Below are 12364 nucleotides of genomic sequence, written 5' to 3'. Positions count from 1 at the left end.
AAAAAAAAACAAGAGCACCGCCTTGCGGGTGCAGACCGCTCATCTATTTTCTTTTTAAAGGTGAAGGGACTCTCATTAACAATCACAAAGGAGGGAGGGGTGGAGTGAAGAGGGGTGCATTGTGTGGGGGTGTGGACATTTATGACATTATCTTCCAAAAATGCAAAAAAAAGGGAAAAAAAAAATCGGGGGTCGTGGGGGGGGGGGGGGGGGGGAGATTCTTGGTTGCGATGGTTGGACGGTATTTCAAACATAAAATAATAAGGTTGATAATGAGGTGGGGGGGGGGGGGGGTATAGTGTGAGGGTGTGGTGGTAATTTGTGAGATGATCTTAAAAAAAAAAAAAAAAAAAATTTAGGGGGGGGGGATTCGGGTGGGGAGAGGGGGGGGTGGGGGGGATTCTTGTGTGCGATGGTTGGACGGTATTTCAAACATAAAATAATCAAAATAAATAGTTTTGTTTTTTAACCATTTAAAAAAAAAAATTGGGGAGGGGTGGGGTGGGGGTGGGGGGTATGGTGTGAGGGTGTGGTGGTCATTTGTGAGATGATCTTTAAAAAAAAAAAAAAAAAATAGGGGGGGGGGGGATTCGGGGGGGGGGGGGGGGGGGCACGGGCGATGGTTTGGGTGGAGTCTATTGTGGTATGTCAGGTAAGAGTAGTTTTGTCAAAGTATCAATCAAATGTAATCATAAATAAAGAAGTTATGGCAATTTTAGCAAAATTTTATAATTTGACCTTGAGAGTCAAGGTCATTCAAAGGTCAAGGTAAAATTCAACTTGCCAGGTACAGTAACCTCATGATAGCATGAAAGAATTTGAAGTTTGAAAGCAATAGCCTTGATACTTAAGAAGTAAAGTGGATTGAAACACAAAATTTAACCATATATTCAAAGTTACTCAGTCAAAAAAGGGCCATAATTCCGTAAAAATGACATCCAGAGTTATGCAACTTGTCCTTTTACTGTACCCTTATGATAGTTTGCGAGTGTTCCAAGTATGAAAGCAATATCTATGATACTTTAGGGGTAAAGTGGACCAAAACACAAAACTTAACCAAACTTTCAATTTTCTAAGTATAAAGGGCCCATAATTCCGTCCAAATGCCAGTCAGAGTTACATAACTTTGCCTGCACAGTCCCCTTACGATAGTTAATAAGTGTTGCAAGTATGAAAGCAATAGCTTTGATACTGTAAACTTGAAACTTGCTAATTTGATGAAACGCCTATTTATATAATTATATTCAATGGCGTTGTACAAAACATATATATGTACATAAGATTGATAAAAAATAAGAGGTATTGATAATATTATGCAGCATTAATTAAAGGATTAAAGATCTTAAAATGTGTGATATAAATAAGAATGCTGTAAGGAAATTAAGCAATAAAACAATACCGGCTACACTATTAAAACACAGTAAAAGTAAAATATTATGTAATAAATTGATATAACTAGAGTTAAGACAATAATTATAATGATTATATGAGCAAATATTTGGCAACATAAAGACACTGTTTTTCATTAACTAAAAGGGTACGTAAAAGGATATTTCTGCACTCTGGCTGTCGGATCCCACAGCTACCGGTCACCTGTCATACTTAAGGACACTTCTTTTGGGTTTTAACCTTATTTGAACTATCGTGACTACAAGTCACAAATAGACTGACCAAGTGTGACTACAAGACACAACTTGAAGGTTAAAATTACAGTGTGACTATAAGACACAACTAGAAGGCCTAAGCATGACTAAAAGACAGCTGGTTGATGTAATTCAATCATTGAGCAAAGAAGCCCTAATGATTCTTGGTTACCAGTCACTTGTACAATAAATATCCTTTTCGAGCAAAGAAGCCCGCACAATTCTTTAATTGCTTGGTCCTATGAGTCCTAGTGCCAAATAAGCCCGCACAACTGAGTCTCGATTATTTTTTTAAATCACAGGTATTCAAATTAAAATAGGTTGTAAAAGTCTCTGAAGAGAAATGTTTTCAAATTCCTTTTGAAAATGTTGATTGATGCGGAAGTCCGGATGCTTGATGGAAGGTCATTCCACAGTTTCGGACCAACATCTCCGAAACTCCTGTCCATGAAAGTTTTTCTCTTTGTGCGTTTCACATCATAACATCCGTCATACGAGACGGTAGATTGTAGGTTACGTGCTGGTACTTTTTCTTTTAAAAGTTCTGTAAGGTATTTTGGCGGGTTACCAACAGAACAATTATACATGAAGTTCAGTAATTTGAATGTTATCCTAGCCTTTACTGGTAACCAGTGTAGTTCATACAAGGCATCTTTTGAACTGTCATATTTCTGTCGGCCGAGTACCAATTTGGCACACATGTTTTGGATACGTTGCATTTTGTTTATTTCGCATTGAGCTGTTCCATACAAGATGAGATTACAATAATCTAGATGGGATATTACCAAAGACAAAACGAGTATTTCTGTTGCTTCTTTTGTTAAGTATTTCCTTATGTTTTTGATTTTAAGGTAGTTGTACATGGCTGTACGGCACTAAATTTTGATGTGTTCTTTAAAATTTAGTGTTTCGTCTAAATATGCACCCAAATACCGTATGCATTTTTCTGCTTTAACAGTGTCACCAGCAATATCTATTTCTTTAGATTGACATTTATTTAATTGGGGTCTACTACCAAACATGATGAATTCCGTTTTTGATGCGTTCATTTTCAGTTTATTCTCGTTCATCCAGTTGTTAATAACGAGTGCACAACTTTCAAGTTCTAGAATGGCAGTTCTTTCAACAGAAGAAGATGTAGGTTTGAATCGCTTGTTTGCAGTGTGGTCGTCTGCAAAACTGTAGACTGTGATGGAGGGAGGAACGACATCAAACAGTGTTCCAGCGTACGTCAGGTAGAGCCATGGACCAAGACAACTACCCTGGGGGACACTACACTCCAAAGAACGTGCCGCTGATAAAGCTGAATTAACACTTATGCGACAGCTTCTTGGACAAAGATACGAGTCTATCCAGTTTAGTGCCGTGCCGCATGCACCGTATTGTTTTTGCAACACGTCTAGTAGAATGTCATGATCGACTGTATCGAAGGCAGCACTCAAATCAATGGCGATAAGCGCTGTAACCTCTTGTTCTTCCATACCTTCAAGTCATTGACTAGTCTAAGTAAAGCAGATTCACAAGAATGGAATTGTCTGTAGGCTGACTGATTTTTTGGAAGGAGATTGTTTTCATTTACGTGTGTATATTGAGTCTAAACAGAGCAGCCTTTTCAATCACTTTCGATAGAAATGATAAGTTGCTCACTGGTCTATAGTTGGCATAACTCAGGTCTAGTCCAATTTTCTTAAGAAGTGGTCTTACTATTGCCTGTTTAAATTTTGAAGGAAAAACTCCTTGACTCAGAGAGAGATTAACCAATTTTGTCACGAACGGTAGTAACTGGTTTAAAAATGATTTTAGTACTCTTGTTGGCAATGCATCTAGTTCGCATGATTTTGTTTGAAGATGATTGATGATCTTTTTCACTTCATCTTGGGTTAGCTCCTCGATCATACCGAAACATGGCACTTCCTTGTGATTGGGTGTGAATTTTTCGAAACTTGCAAGGGCATCTCGAATTTTGTTAATTTTATCCAGGAAGTGATCGGCAAAATTTTCAGCTATCGCGGTGTCGCTTTCACCTTCCGGCATAGGGTTATCAGTATTTTTTCCTGATAATTCTGATACAAACTTGTAGAGTTTTTTAGAATCTCCGCGAAAATCAATTACTTTTTGACTAAGCGATCGTTGCTTCTCTGCATTCAACTCGAAAGTGTATTTATTTCTGGCATTTTTTAAAAGTTCATATTGGTCTGGTTGTTTGTATTTTTTCCACATGCGTTCCAGTTTGCGTGTTTTACGTTTTAGTTCAAGAATGTTTTCATTAAACCATGGTTTCGGTGCACGACAGATTTTGTTTTTCTTAATGTATGGAGCGTGTTTATCAAGAATTCTACAGATTTCATCTTCGAATTGCTCTACAAAAGTGTCTACTTTGTCTGCTGTAATTGACATTTCATTGAGGTCGTTAGTAAATGCTGAGTGGTCTATGTTTTTAAAATTTCGAAATTTTATTGTTTGACTCTTGATATTTTCTTTTTGTACTTTGGTAACGACTTTAACTACACAATGGTCCGAAAAAAAAGGGCCTGGTTCACACGAATTGATTTCAATACCATTTGTAGCCTCAGAGATTACTAGGTCGAGTGTATTACCCTCTGTGTGTGTGCTGAAATTAACATGTTGTTCCAAACCCATTGCTACAAGAGAATTCTTAAATTCAGTCACAACACTGTTAGTTTTGTTGACATGCAAGTTGAAATCTCCAAGAATCATAAGATTTGAATAGTTGGGAACAATGTCCTCCATGAATTCGAAAAATTCTGTTAAAAATTGATGTTCAGTCCCTAATGATTGTGGTCTGTAAACGCCAATTACATTAATTGTAATGTTTTTGAGAATCAGTTGCCATATACCATGTTCAAATGTCCGGGTATTACTACTTGACACTTTTCGTACAGTAACCCCAGTCCGACAAGTTAAAGCCCGCCGCCGCCTGTTCTATTTGAAAGATTTACAGTACTCATTGTATAACCATTTAGATTTAAGTCTGAGGTATCTATTTGGTGTTGCTTTTCATCTGAGAAACATTTGTTAATCCGTTTAGAAAGTGATCACCACAGGTAAAATATTAATCCGTTGAGAAAGTGTTCACCACAGGAAAAATATTAATCCGTTGATGAAATATTCCCAAAATATTAACACAGATCAAATAGTTTCTACTAATATTCTACTTTTAGCATATCTTTTTTTTTAAAGATAAATTAAGTATTGCGTCCGTCAAACATTAATGAATATCACTGGCAAAAATCACATTTTTCCTGTCACTGGTATTCTCAAAATAATCCGAAATATGAGAGCACAAAATTTGGCAGCCTACACTTTGGCGCCCAAAATAACTGTAGGAATAAAGTGGACCTAAACACAAAACATAACCAAATTTTCAATTTTCTAAGTATAAAAAGGGCACATAATTCTGTCAAAATGCCAGTCAGAGTTACATTACTTTGCCTGCACAGTCCCCTTATGATAGTTAGTAAGTGTTGCAAGTATGAAAGCAATAGCTTTGATACTTAAGGAATAAAATGGACCTAAACACAAAACTTAACCAAAATTTTCAATTTTCTAAGTATAAAAAGGGCACATAATTCAGTCAAAATGCACGCCAGAGTTATCTAACTTTGCCTGCCCAGTCCCCTCATGATAGTAAGTAAGTGTACCAAGTTTGAATGCAATAGCATTGATACTTTCTGAGAAAAGTGGACCTAAACGCAAAACTTAACCGGACGCCGACGCCAAGGTGATGACAATAGCTCATATTTTTTTTTCAAAAAATAGATGAGCTAATAAAATTGGGTGGGGGGGATGGGGGGGGGGGGGGGTATAGTGTGAGGGTGTGGTGGTCATTTGTGAGATGATCTTAAAAAAAAAAATTTAGGGGGGATTCGCGGGGGAAGGGGGGGTGGGGTGGGGTAGGGGGATTCTTGGGTGCGATGGTTGGACGGTAATTCAAACATAAAAAAATAAAAATAAATATTTGTGTGTTTTAACCGTTTCAAAAAAAATAATGTGGGGGGTTGGGTCAGGGGGGGGGGGTATAGTGTGAGGGTGTGGTGGTCATTTGTGAGATGATCTTAAAAAAAAAGAAGGGGGGATTCAATTTTCTAAGTATAAAGGGCCCATAATTACGTCCAAATGCCAGTCAGAGTTACATAACTTTGCCTGCACAGTCCCCTTTTAATAAGTGTTGCAAGTATGAAAGCAATAGCTTTGATACTGTAGGAATAAAGTGAACCTAAACACAAAACTTAAACAAATTTTCAATTTTCTAAGTATAAAAAGGGCACATAATTCTGTCAAAATGCCAGTCAGAGTTACATTACTTTGCCTGCACAGTCCCTTTATGATAGTTAGTAAGTGTTGCAAGTATGAAAGCAATAGCTTTGATACTTAAGGAATAAAATGGACCTAAACACAAAACTTAACAAAAAATTTCAATTTTCTAAGTATAAAAAGGGCACATAATTCTGTCAAAATGCACGCCAGAGATATCTAACTTTGCCAGCCCAGTCCCCTCATGATAGTAAGTAAGTGTACCAAGTTTGAATGCAATAGCATTGATACTTTGTGAGAAAAGTGGACCTAAACGCAAAACTTAACCGGACGCCAACGCAGACGCCGACGCCAAGGTGATGACAATAGCTCATAATTTTTTTTCAAAACATAGATGAGCTAAAAATGAATCAAACGTGTTGTCTGATCATGATCCAAACTGTTTGCTATTCTGATAGTGGTCTTTGAAAAAAAAGTAAAGAAAATGATGATTTTAGAAATTCAGCAGACATCAATTTAGCAGACAACAAATATCCCAGCATGCAAAGGGTCAAGTTCATGTTACCATACCTGTGTTGTGCCTGAGGCTGCAGGGTGATGGTGTTCATGATGAGGGGTATGAAGTTGGCCACCTCCTGGTGTACACTGGGCTTATACAGCTGGTACATGAGCACCACAATGATTGGCAGCTCTGCCAGCACTTTTAGGGACAGCACGCCACGGGGGATGATATTGTACTGAAAACATGTGGGATGATATTGTACTGAAAACATGTTGGATGATATTGTTCTGAAAACATGTGAGATGATATTGTACTGAAAACATGTTGGATGATATTGTACTGAAAACATGTTGGATGATATTGTACTGAAAACATGTTGGATGATATTGTACTGAAAACATGTTGGATGATATTGTACTGAAAACATGTTGGATGATATTGTACTGAAAACATGTGAGATGATATTGTACTGAAAACAACCGTGGGATGATATTGTACTGAAAACATGGGGGATGATATTGTACATAAAACAACCGTGGGATGATATTGTACTGAAAACATGTTGGATGATATTGTACTGAAAACATGTGAGATGATATTGTACTGAAAACATGTGAGATGATATTGTACTGAAAACAACCGTGGGATGATATTGTACTGAAAACATGGGGGATGATATAGTACTGAAAACAACCGTGGGATGATATTGTACTGAAAACAACCGTGGGATGATATTGTACTGAAAACAACCGTGGGATGATATTGTACTGAAAACATGTTGGATGATATTGTACTGAAAACAACCGTGGGATGATATTGTACTGAAAATAACCGTGGGATGATATTGTACTGAAAACAACCGTGGGATGATATTGTACTGAAAACATGTTGGATGATATTGTACTGAAAACATGTTGGATGATATTGTACTGAAAACAACCGTGGGATGATATTGTACTGAAAACAACCGTGGGATGATATTGTACTGAAAACATGTTGGATGATATTGTACTGAAAACATGTTGGATGATATTGTACTGAAAACAACCGTGGGCTGATATTGTACTGAAAACAACCGTGGGATGATATTGTACTGAAAACAACCGTGGGATGATATTGTACTGAAAACATGTTGGATGATATTGAACTGAAAACAATCACAAAGATTCAAGGATAGACAGATCGGTATTTAGTGCTTCAACCTGCCATATAAGAGTATTAGATACATTATGTTTTTAATTCACAGATCCAGAAATTCATATTCATTTTCTAAAACCAAATAAGATATTTTTTATTAGAATATTTAAAAAAGATAACAACTAAGTTTCCTAACAATTAAAATTGTTCACTGTAACTTAATATTAATCATGTATACTATGGATGCATTAAAAGATGGTGCATATGGATATAAGTCAACATTAATCATATACAAAAGTATGTAAGATAAGATGTTTAATGTATAAAGTGTATGTATTATAAGATGGCCCATACTGATACGCTCTGGTTCTCGGGATTCTTCTTGTCGGTGATGATGGTGGTAACGGTGTATGTCTCTTGTAGCAGGGCGTCCACATTGATCTCTGCTATGTCCTTCACCTTCGTCTGGGAACGAGGTTCAAAGATCTTACTGAGATGCTTCGGCAGGTTGGTGTAGATCTGGTTCACAAACTTGAGGAAGTCTTGGATCTGCAATACATAGCATAATTCTTCCTTCTGCAAATAGAATGTCTTTTCAGTGGAAAAGCTCAATTCAGAAATCATGTTTGGCACTAAAATTCGACCACCCAAGACAAATTATTACTACTTATGATTCTCACTTCAAAAGAAATAAAACATACATGTGATGATAAATGCTGATAATCTTACACCATGAACCAAAACACATTGAAGAAACTTTGAAGCAGATTGAGATTAAGAAGTTATGGCCTGTTTTCACCAACCTATTCTTCGAGTTAAAAATAAAGAATAGATGTGCTCTACACGAAAAATTATGTACATAAAACTGATCAATTTTGACCCAAATTAAAGAAATTTCTTGAATATTTCAATTTTAAGACCATTCTTCATTCTTATACTTGATCTAAGAATTGAGGAATATGGGCCCTGCACGTTCTTAATCCGATGATTCAGTGATATTTGCTTATGGAGCTCTACAGCGCTTCCGTTAGTGGACGTCCGGGCGTAAATTACACCCGAAAACGGCAGTCGTACGTCCATTATGCAAATGGTGGACGTCCCTTGGACGTCCGATAATCCACATGTACGCTGTTTGCGAATACACAACACGCACAAATGTCAACAGTAAATCTGGTTATTTAGACCGTTAAATCCGCCCAAAGACCTATAGGTCTTTGCTCCGCCTAAGAGCTACAGTTTTCAATGAATTTCTCAGCGAGTGGTCAATATTGATTTTTCCAGCTGTCAATCACATGCTTCTTGGTAAGCGTATCAGCCAATCAGCACTTAGGCAGAAGAATACATGCTGACCCCACGTGAAGCTGTATACAATAATATTAGCGACCTCTGCGCTACGAAGTTTCTATTTAGCAATCAAATTTAATTAAGTCAACGCTTTCTCCGAGGAAGGATGGCGTGACGTTATACATGAAGTCTAATTTTTGCATGATTTTCATGTGTGCACGAAATACACGGGAAATGTTTATTTGTTGCTAGAATGTTCTTAACTTTCCGTGAATAATAAAATCTGGAAATGATTTCGGAGTACACGTTTGATTTATAAGCATTTGAATATACTTAAATTGAATAACGTTTATTGTATACCGATTGTCATAACGCATAATGCAACAAGTATTTAAATAACGTGTTTTGAAATTGTCAAACTAAGCATATTGGTCTACATGCATGAATGACCTGAAAAGTTATATTGCGATTCGGAATTAAGTGTACTCGGTATAATTAAAAGAAAGACGCTTTTTTACACTCCAAAATTCGCTTTCACTTACGCAAACTTTTCTGAAAGGAGGTACATGAAACATTTTTAGTTAAGTCATTGATTTGTTGTAATCACTAAATATGAACGTGCTCTATGCTCTCAAATCACGTCACGTGATTAACGCATGTTCAATGGGAATTCCCCCATCCCACAATTCAATTTGTATATGCCAAAATAAAAATATAAATCGTAATAATACTGGATTATCGGGTAATGAATAGAGTTGGAACATGTACGTATATTAAAATTCTGAAATAAAAGTGGGACTTCAAAAATTTATTTCTGGGGCGTCCAAAATTTTCGGCTTGGAAGTCAGGACTTCCAACTTTTAAAAGATAACGGAAGCGCTGCTCTATACATACCTCATCATTCATCTGTGGTCGGTATTGCTTATGGAGCTCTATACATACCTCATCATTCATCTGTGGTCAGTATTGCTTATGGAGCTCTATACATACCTCATCATTCATCTGTGGTCGGTATTGCTTATGGAGCTCTATACATACCTCATCATTCATCTGTGGTCGGTATTGCTTATGGAGCTCTATACGCACCTCATCATTCATCTGTGGTCGGTATTGCTTATGGAGCTCTATACATACCTCATCATTCATCTGTGGTCGGTATTGCTTATGGAGCTCTATACGTACCTCATCATTCATCTGTGGTCAGTATTGCTTATGGAGCTCTATACATACCTCATCATTCATCTGTGGTCGGTATTGCTTATGGAGCTCTATGATGATCTTGAGACATACAAGCACATTCTCCTCATTCTCTATCTGTGGAAGAAACCACTCACACATTGGGCATCAATAGCAACATTACAAATAATATGATAAGGTTGGCATAATGTATTAAAGTGGTATTTTTTAATATTATATTAAAATAGTGATACATTCATTTTACCAATGATCATGTAGAATTGAGTAGCAGGTAATTTCTGCAGCATTAACCAATTATATCTCTTAATAAATTATGCAGAATTAAGGAAACACCCAGGGGAAGGAAATAGCATCCCTGATGATGGCAACAGATTGGCAAGGTTCAGTCATCAGGGCAGTAAAATTTCAATCGCCCGCTCTAATAAGGCTACTTTAATTATCCTCTGTGCAAATATGATACCTTAAACACTTGCCAGATCTGGAAGCCTTACTTTTAGATCAGACAGCACCTTAATTGTGAAAGACTCCCCTCTGGTAGCGACACCATTCAACAGGGTTAATTAATGTGCAATACAGAGCAAAATCAATTAACAACTTTTATTTTCCCTCAAACTATTTATAATTGGAATTTATTTTGAGGAAAACTGTGCTTTTGTATGGGTGATTGTGAAAAAACATGAAACATAGGGTGACAAAAACTAAGCAAGGGTGACCTGCTTTTGTCAGCTGGTAGACATGATAGTGCATAAGGCTTGTAACAGATTTTAACACCCCTGGAGATATTTCTCTTTTTAATTTCTGCCCAGGTTACAACCAAGTAGTTGAGAGCTCAGTGTTACCTTGATGAGTTTGAACATGAGCGAGAGGATCTGCTGCACATATTTCTTCAGGTGCTCGTTGCTAGGGATACGGTGAATTATCTCCAGTAGCAGCTTCCGCAGTTGCTAGGGAAACAAAAACAAAGGAACTGAGGCCACTTATGTGGCAAGAGAGTCAGTGTTCAATCAATTATAATCATCACAAGAGCACAGCATAACGGGTGCCACGCTCGGCTGCGAAAGCTTGTCAGATTTTTTTTATTTAAGAGGTCACAGTGACCTTGACCTTTTACCTAGTGACCCAACAAGAGATGTGTTTGTCAGAAACACATTGCCCCCTACTGCGCCGCATTGAAATAAATTTTCTATTTATCATTTGGCAGGTATAGAAATCATCTCCCTTTATAGGTTATTACTTCCCTTGAATTTTGTCCAATCCAACCGGGGGGAGGGGGGATGGTCTCACAGTCAATTATGACCATGTCAGACATCACTGACAACCAAGGCCTGTGGTTTAAAAGAGATCATCACGTATCTATGGACATAAGTCCACAGGTATGATGAACATCAAAGAAATTATAATTATATCATAAAAAAAAAACTTTCACAAATCAATCATTTGGGTTATAAATAATCAAAATAATAAATCTGTACAGTAACTGTGAAAAGAACTTCAATTCTTAGTAAGGAAATATATAATAGGAGATGTATAATTATATAAATTACTTCCCTTGAAAATAATTGTCTGTATTCTCTATTTTTAGTAGCAAATCATAAAAAGACACTACTGTGACTGTAGATTCACCACTCAAAATGTGCAGCTCCATGAGATTCACATGCATGCCAAATATATAAAGTGGCTATGTTCAATATTGAATAATTTTCTCCCTTTTTAAAGCTTATTACTTCCCTTAAATCTGTATTTTTTACCATTGACCGTAAAGGATGACCTTGACCTTGACCTTTTACCACAATGTGTTTGTCAGAAACACAATGCTGCCTACTGCGCCACTTTGATTTATTTAACAAAAATATATACGTGGGCAGGTCAGATAAATATGTCCATTTAAAGCTTACTAATTCCCTTGACTTTGTTTTTTCGACCCTAGACCTTGAAGGATGATGTTCACCTTGAAATTTTACCACTCAAAATGTGCAGCTCCATGAGATACACATGCATGCCAAATATCAAGGTGCTATCTTCAAAATTTAAAAAGTTATGGCCAATGTAATGGTTTTAGCACAACACCTACAACGACGAGCTGGCTATGACAATAGCTCGGGTTTTCTCCGAAAACAGCCTCGCTAAAATCATTCAATAGTGATAAACATGATCAAATTTAATAGATTTAAGTCACATGTTGATAAATACCCTTAGAACAGAAATTGAATTGTGGGGGTGAAGGATGGATAAATTTTATTATTTTAATGCATTTAATGCCCACCACTTCCAAGAGACGAAGAGCTCTATGTTTTGAAACAGTAAAATACATAATATTACAATACAC

The 12364-nt window shown here is 36.8% G+C and overlaps 1 protein-coding gene across 21 annotated transcripts in view; it reads right to left on the bottom strand.

Moving 5' to 3' along the window:
• LOC127840099 (transformation/transcription domain-associated protein-like) overlaps positions 1 to 12364 on the bottom strand; it is a 136523-nt gene that overhangs the window by 118627 nt on the left and 5532 nt on the right. For 14 of the 21 annotated variants that reach the window (XR_008030402.1, XR_008030405.1, XR_008030403.1 and 11 more), the window contains exons 5-8: positions 10878 to 10982; positions 10072 to 10155; positions 7912 to 8106; positions 6489 to 6655 (exon numbers count right to left, since the gene is read on the bottom strand). Coding sequence is in view for 14 of the 21 variants with exons in the window: in XM_052368495.1 (XP_052224455.1) it covers positions 6489 to 6655; positions 7912 to 8106; positions 10072 to 10155; positions 10878 to 10982 (551 nt within the window). In the remaining 7 variants the exon portion in view is untranslated. The other 7 variants (XM_052368505.1, XM_052368499.1, XM_052368501.1 and 4 more) reach the window with 7 other exon arrangements.

Source organism: Dreissena polymorpha, chromosome 7 (assembly GCF_020536995.1).
Source record: "Dreissena polymorpha isolate Duluth1 chromosome 7, UMN_Dpol_1.0, whole genome shotgun sequence".
NCBI classification, from domain to species: Eukaryota; Metazoa; Mollusca; class Bivalvia; order Myida; family Dreissenidae; genus Dreissena; species Dreissena polymorpha.
This window is presented reverse-complemented; position numbering and strand designations above follow the sequence as displayed.